This window comes from Sinocyclocheilus grahami, unplaced genomic scaffold (assembly GCF_001515645.1).
Source record: "Sinocyclocheilus grahami isolate Dianchi unplaced genomic scaffold, SAMN03320097.WGS_v1.1 scaffold21.1, whole genome shotgun sequence".
NCBI classification, from domain to species: Eukaryota; Metazoa; Chordata; class Actinopteri; order Cypriniformes; family Cyprinidae; genus Sinocyclocheilus; species Sinocyclocheilus grahami.
Genome location: NW_015505200.1, coordinates 5,771,952 through 5,780,158, shown reverse-complemented (window position 1 = coordinate 5,780,158; position 8,207 = coordinate 5,771,952). Strand labels below are relative to the sequence as shown.

General features: G+C 37.6%; 1 protein-coding gene across 1 annotated transcript in view; it reads right to left on the bottom strand.

The window, feature by feature from the left end:
- Positions 1 to 748: 748 nt before the first annotated feature.
- The window catches only part of LOC107559251 (cadherin-24-like), a 10,752-nt gene continuing 3,293 nt past the window's right edge, over positions 749 to 8,207 (bottom strand). The window contains exons 3-6 of the mRNA XM_016243007.1: positions 7,559 to 7,678; positions 2,949 to 3,116; positions 902 to 952; positions 749 to 820 (exon numbers count right to left, since the gene is read on the bottom strand). Coding sequence (XP_016098493.1) covers positions 903 to 952; positions 2,949 to 3,116; positions 7,559 to 7,678 — 338 coding nt within the window. The 3' untranslated portion in view covers positions 749 to 820; position 902. The remainder of the gene's footprint in view (positions 821 to 901; positions 953 to 2,948; positions 3,117 to 7,558; positions 7,679 to 8,207) is intronic.

Sequence of the window (8,207 nt, the reverse complement as noted above, 5' to 3'; positions counted from 1 at the left end):
AGATGTCATTAAATAAAATTAATAATAAATAATGAAAAATAAAATGTAATTGAATTCAAATCAATTTACAAATTAAATAGAAATACAACTAAAATATATTCTTTAAAAATATAAATTAAAATATTATACTTCTGTTATGTTGATTCTGCATTAAATCACTGTCAGTTAACAGCCTTTTAGTGAACATTCATTCATGTCATGCAGCGTATACTGTGACATATCAAAATTGAATCATTCCCATTATAATAAATGAAGTTGACTATACTGCACAGATGCTACAGTCGTTTTATTTTCCTCGTCTGCCTAAAATAAAATGATTTTTTTTCTACAAATATAATTTGATCATTACTTGTGATCAATGACAACTTCTGACTTTTGAACAAGTTTTAAACAGTATTGTAGCTTTACTCTTTAGCCACTGTACACTACCGTTTAAAAGTTTAGGGTCAGTTTTTTCTTTTTTATTATTAATCGATTTCGCCAAATACAAACAAAACAAAACAATTCAATAGTGTAAATATTCAAATGTTTAATGTCTTCACTGTTGCTTAAGTTTAGCTCACAGCTGATTAGTACTGAACATTGTTGACATGCAGCTTCAACACTTCCAGTGTAGACAAAATGTAATAAATGACTTAAAGGTGTGAGTGGGCACACAGACACACACATACAGGCAAACACACACTCCCATAAATAAAACTGATTCCATTCTCGGAGCAGAGTTAAGCTGTCCCTTTTCCCATGTCACCATCCCCTCTCCCCTCCTTCCCATCTCCGTCTCCCCGTCAGCCTTTGTTTTTTTTTAGCTTTCTTGCTCTGTCTGTGGACAAATTATGGTGATTATCATTTAGTTTCTCAAACTCCCCATCTTCTTTTGCTATCTTTGCTTTTTCCGACTTACCTCAATCTCCTCGTTTCCCCTCTCCTTCTCTTTTGTACTTTCGCTCTTCATCTGTAACCAGCAGACACTCAGGGGAAATACATTAGTAATATTTATGATGAACCCTTCTCAGTATCGTTTCTTCCTATCTCGTCGCCTCATAAAAAAGACACTGATCTTAACAGGCGTACCTATGTAGTCATCTGTCAAACAATCTACCCAGCCATCCATCACGTGCACAGTGCACTGCTCTGCTCGGATGCCCAACACAGCAGCCAAGGCTGTTAAAACTACATAAACCAGTTCAACTCCCCCTGCACCCGAGTCTGCATCTATTATACCGAGGGATGCATCAGCTTCGGCGCTCCCCGCAACATTCTTCAAACGTAATTGCAATGGTCAAAACAGCTCCCAAAACGCCTGCAATTTGTCTGCTTTTATCTGAAGCGAACTCCCGGAGAGATTTCTAAATCGGCTTCCAAATATGAGGAGACTTACCCAACCTTGCCTAGTGAACCTGAACATCTACCTGGGTGAGACTTTGATATATTTTCCCCACACATCTTCAGATAATCTCACCCCAGTAAAAAAACAAAAAACACATGAGAATGTGAAGGGCAGAGCTGTCGCTGGGAGAGAAAGGGCCCTGCTTTGACCGTACTAATAAAGGGCTGGTATGTAATTGAGCAGAACTAGAGGGAGGCTGCGTTTGATAGTGTTAACACTACACAGGAACAGTTAAACAGCTGACGGTGAGCATTAGATATAGCTCTTTCTTATAACTAGCTCTGTATTATAACTTCATCTCTCCTGTCTCCCATTCTTGGAAATAGCTGTTTTTTATGCACCAACCAGGTTGTATACACGATCAATTCTCGAACCCATTTAGGGTGTTTAAACAAAATAATATAAGCCAAATGTTTTGGGAGTTCGCCACTCTTGTTGATGGAAACAGTAGGGAGGGGCGGGAAAATGGAACAGTGATAAGATTCAAACTGTGTCCACTACACAAGCACTAACGTCTAGGCCATTCTATTATGCATTTAAATTTACTATGGTAACCACAGTATCCTTAAAAATACCAAAGAATTATAAGATCGTGTGGGTTGTACTTGAAAGAGTATGTGATTAACTTCTGTTTTTGATAATATTAACCTACCAACCCAATCTCATGAGAAGCTGTGGGAATTCACACAAAGATTCGGAAGAATTCACACACACATGTTTACTTGGCTATCTAAATGGGGACATTACATAGACTTCTATTGTTTTTATATACAGATATTTATACACTTTTTAACCTAAATCCACCCCTACCCCTACCCCGCAGAAAACTTTCTGCATTTTTACAATTTCAAAAAAAAACTTATTTTTATACCAGTTTTACAAATGAGTATGTCCCAAATGGAGGTTTTTGGCAATTTTGTCAGGTTTTGCTCACTTTTTGGTACAAATTTGTCCCCAAAATATAGTTAAGTAGGTACACACACACACACACAGACAGACAAATAATGCAAACTTAACCCAAACTTTAATCCTAATTGTAATAATAAAAAAAAACTATAAAAACTCTAAAGAAGATCCATGTCATAAGATTTCACCATCTCTATAAATTATTAAGGGTTTTCATGAAAGTGTGATATGATTTGTCATCAGTTTCCTCTGGAATTTTTAATGTGTTTTTAGAATAGCACTTTATCGGCAGTATTTTCAGCAGTCATTACTTCAGTCTTCATGTCACATGATCCTAAAAATCATTCTAAAATGCTGATTTGGTGCTCAATTTTTTTTTTTAAATATGCATGCCTTTGTGTAATTTATGTCGTAGAACAAAAAGTGAAAGTTAGTTTAGACCTTATTTCACAAACCAAAATTTATTATTCAAAAAACTCCTGTGGGAACCCATGGATTAAAAAAAAAAAAAAACATGGGATGGTTCTACATGGGATGTACTTCAAAAAGTGTTTTTTAATGAAAGAGATGGCTTTTATTGTACAAACCATGGTAATTTAACTATGGTAAACTTCTGTAATGGATCTGCATAGACATTATGTGGAAAGTTACTCACTTTGTACGAAGTGAGGAGGATTGTCATTGACATCCGTCAATCGTACAGTAACTGATGTCGTTCCTGACAAACCGCCAAGATGGCCACCCATGTCTTTAGCTAGCAGGACCACTAGATACTGATCCTGCACTTCTCTATCTAGATCTGGAACTGCAGTACGCAGGATGCCTGAGGGAGAAAGATTTTTAAAGTTTGGTCACTGAATTGTTATTATATGGCAAGAGCTGCACGAAGATTCTTCAACACATTCAATTGTGTTTTCTACTGAAAATATAACAGCATACAGGTTTGAAATGACAAGAAGATGATTAAATGATGACAGAATTTAACCATCCCTTGAACAGTTCACAAACATGTGGTGGCGTCCCACTTTGAAGCATTTTTCTTTTTTCACAGCCCTCAGAAGTGTGATTTGAGTTAGTGTTTGCAGCATTTGTTAGAAGTGCAGCAGCTCAAGTGGTATGAATATATTTCTGCCAAGTCAGTCTGGATTAAAGAGCGTTGAGGAGAGGGAGGGAAGAACCAGGAAAATAGGAAGGAGCAAAGAACCAGAGGGATGAAGGGATGACAGAGTACGGGGGAACTTATGGAAATGATTACGGATTTGAAGGGAGAGAACGTGGTGCTAATGGCTGATCAGGGACCGAGACCGGACTAAAGATAGTACATCATGAAACTGAAGGCTCTCTGTTTCACAAAAGCATTTTAATGCATTTTTCACTGACTACACTTGATTCTCACCCAGTTCTTCAGACTTGACCGACAAGGTAAGAATTTCGAGTGATGTTCACCATTTTGTCACCGTGACAAACACTTGAAGTGGTTCTTCAGTTTCTCATAAATGCTTTAGATCTCATCATGTTAGTGCTATCTACAGTATACTATTATTGTGTTGTTATTGTTGTTATTATTCCAGACAAATGCCTTTTGACACTTTAATTGACAGTACATTAGAGACAAAATTAAGGCGAAAAGATGGGGGAATCAGATCAAAACTCACACTGGCCGCATGAGAACCATGGCACGTGTCAAAAACCTGCACTATACAGTTCTGAAAGGATCATTAGTTTATGGTGGTTAGTGCTGGTTGGAAGTGTTCTATGCTTTGCTAAATACAGTTAAATAACATTAACACTGTTTTTGCATAATTTGCCAAATTTACTGGTTGTAACTGAAATGACACACAATAAAATAATTTTGATAATTGATTTTAACAGGTGTTAATTAAACTTAACACATCACATGTCTCAAATTTCATGTCAAGCCTGTTTCTCACTTACACTGTTGTCTCCTTGGTAACCAAGTAAAAAAAATTTAAAACAACCCTAATGGCGGCAGTGTAAAATATGAAAAAATTACAAGTAAAAATTATAAAAAACATTTATAAAAATCATTGTATTATTATGCTTCTTTCATATTATAAATAAAAAACACAATACATCTTTAATATTTTTATAATGGATTTACATGGTTTTAAAGAATTGTTCACCGAAAAACGTCAAATGATTCACTCTCATGCCATTCACCATATTTAATATGAACTATGCACGTGCTGATCAATGTTCATAAAATGAATAAAAGGCTAAATTAAACCTGTTCATCATATAAAGCAATCATGTCTCGTCAGAACACCTGGATTACTGCATTTTCCAGAAAATAAGTTGCACCTGATCAAATGCATCGTTGAGAGAGAGAGAGAGAAAGAGAAAAAAAAAAACATACATGCACAAATAAAATAACAGTAAATAAAACAAAATGTTTACAAATATCAAACATTATAAAAATGTATTTTGTTCCCCTCATAAATCCTATAAATTTAATATTATTCAGAACAGGAATGAAAAATATAAGTATAAAAAAAACAAATTATAGTTGCATTCAATATAAACAACATTTATTGTAAATCCCTAGCCTAAATTTATTTATTTAAAACAAAACTGAAACTACCGGAATGTGGAAAAAGCGCTATACAATTAAACTTGGGCTCATATACCTCTCTTATTCAGCACAGATCCAAATGAGTGTGCTGTGCGCATGTTTTGTGAGCTTGACATTATATACATTTATATAATGCTTTGGAATATAATTCGCAACACATTTCAGTTATTTAAAAAAAATCTGACTTATATCCTGAAAAATATGGTAAACTACTCAACTCATATGGATTATATTTACCGGGTTTTTTATTAACTTTTTGAAGTCTAAAAGTTTTGGGGTAATGAACGTTCAGTGGAGGAACAGAATTCTATCAGGTTTCATAAAAAATATCTTCATTTGTGTTATGAAGATGAATGAAAGGCTTATGGGTTTGGAATGACATGAAAGTGTCAGTCATGAAGTGTCAGTCATGACACTTTCATGTGGGAAGCAGACGTGGATTAATGGTTAGAGAGTCAGACTTGTAACTCAAAGGTCGCAGGTTCGAGTCTCGGGACCGGCAGGGATTGTAGGTGGGGGGAGTGAATGTACAGTGCTCTCTTCCACCTTCAATAGCACGACCCTTGAACAGAATCCCCAACTGGTCCCTGGGTTCTGCAGTGAAAAATGGCTGCCCACTACTCCAGGTGTGTGTTGTGTTTGTTCACTACTTCACTTAAAAGTGAATAACCGATAACATTTAAGTTTTTGAGTGAACTAACCCTTTAAGATAGAAAGCTCGAGTCGGAGATAAACAAATACCACAATAAAAAGCTTTTCAAAAGAATTTTAAAAAGCTCAAATCTATTAGTTTTAATAAAAATCAGCTGCTGGGTCAAGAAAAACCCACCTGTCTGAGCATCCACGGAGAAGTGCGGCTGCCCCTGAACCAGCGTGTACACCAGCCGCGCGCTGTTCCCATATGTGGGATCGTCTGCGTCTGAAGCCGTCACCTGGATGATGGAGGTCCCTGAGGAAGAGTTTCAGGGAGCGAGAGGGCAAAAAAGACAATAAGAGATGATCAATACAGCACATATGAACACAGATCATCACAGGACAAGCACATTACGCAAAGAGACCCATATAAAGACTGACAGATTCTCCCCCTCTCTCCTCTCACTCTCCCTCCTGCTGCAGTGTAACAAATGCAGTATTCACTTTCTCTTCTCCCCAGCCGCACACCTTCTTTCATTCGCGCCTCTGTCTGTCTCACTTCATTTCTCTTCATCTCCTTCTCCAATTCCCCATTTGCTCCCTCTCTCAATCTCTATGCCTGTTTCTGTGGCCACACTCCCCTGTTTCCATAACTCCCTCGCGTCTCAAATCTCTCTTTCGCTCCTGACAGATATGGACTTTTTTCCAACCAAATAAATCAAAGAGCTTCATGCGAAGGACCGAAGCGGTTTGAAAAGAACATATGTACAATGGAAAAATAACTACATTTCCCATAGGGCAATGGCTGACAAGCTCAGAGGGACGAGGGGGGGGGGGGGGGGGGGTTTGGGGGGCTAAATTAAACCTGTTCATCATATAAAGCAATCATGTCTCGTCAGAACACCTGGATTACTGCATTTTCCAGAAAATAAGTTGCACCTGATCAAATGCATCGTTGAGAGAGAGAGAGAGAAAGAGAAAAAAAAAAACATACATGCACAAATAAAATAACAGTAAATAAAACAAAATGTTTACAAATATCAAACATTATAAAAATGTATTTTGTTCCCCTCATAAATCCTATAAATTTAATATTATTCAGAACAGGAATGAAAAATATAAGTATAAAAAAAACAAATTATAGTTGCATTCAATATAAACAACATTTATTGTAAATCCCTAGCCTAAATTTATTTATTTAAAACAAAACTGAAACTACCGGAATGTGGAAAAAGCGCTATACAATTAAACTTGGGCTCATATACCTCTCTTATTCAGCACAGATCCAAATGAGTGTGCTGTGCGCATGTTTTGTGAGCTTGACATTATATACATTTATATAATGCTTTGGAATATAATTCGCAACACATTTCAGTTATTTAAAAAAAATCTGACTTATATCCTGAAAAATATGGTAAACTACTCAACTCATATGGATTATATTTACCGGGTTTTTTATTAACTTTTTGAAGTCTAAAAGTTTTGGGGTAATGAACGTTCAGTGGAGGAACAGAATTCTATCAGGTTTCATAAAAAATATCTTCATTTGTGTTATGAAGATGAATGAAAGGCTTATGGGTTTGGAATGACATGAAAGTGTCAGTCATGAAGTGTCAGTCATGACACTTTCATGTGGGAAGCAGACGTGGATTAATGGTTAGAGAGTCAGACTTGTAACTCAAAGGTCGCAGGTTCGAGTCTCGGGACCGGCAGGGATTGTAGGGGGGGGGAGTGAATGTACAGTGCTCTCTTCCACCTTCAATAGCACGACCCTTGAACAGAATCCCCAACTGGTCCCTGGGTTCTGCAGTGAAAAATGGCTGCCCACTACTCCAGGTGTGTGTTGTGTTTGTTCACTACTTCACTTAAAAGTGAATAACCGATAACATTTAAGTTTTTGAGTGAACTAACCCTTTAAGATAGAAAGCTCGAGTCGGAGATAAACAAATACCACAATAAAAAGCTTTTCAAACGAATTTTAAAAAGCTCAAATCTATTAGTTTTAATAAAAATCAGCTGCTGGGTCAAGAAAAACCCACCTGTCTGAGCATCCACGGAGAAGTGCGGCTGCCCCTGAACCAGCGTGTACACCAGCCGCGCGCTGTTCCCATATGTGGGATCGTCTGCGTCTGAAGCCGTCACCTGGATGATGGAGGTCCCTGAGGAAGAGTTTCAGGGAGCGAGAGGGCAAAAAAGACAATAAGAGATGATCAATACAGCACATATGAACACAGATCATCACAGGACAAGCACATTACGCAAAGAGACCCATATAAAGACTGACAGATTCTCCCCCTCTCTCCTCTCACTCTCCCTCCTGCTGCAGTGTAACAAATGCAGTATTCACTTTCTCTTCTCCCCAGCCGCACACCTTCTTTCATTCGCGCCTCTGTCTGTCTCACTTCATTTCTCTTCATCTCCTTCTCCAATTCCCCATTTGCTCCCTCTCTCAATCTCTATGCCTGTTTCTGTGGCCACACTCCCCTGTTTCCATAACTCCCTCGCGTCTCAAATCTCTCTTTCGCTCCTGACAGATATGGACTTTTTTCCAACCAAATAAATCAAAGAGCTTCATGCGAAGGACCGAAGCGGTTTGAAAAGAACATATGTACAATGGAAAAATAACTACATTTCCCATAGGGCAATGGCTGACAAGCTCAGAGGGACGAGGGGGGGGGGGGTTTGTAG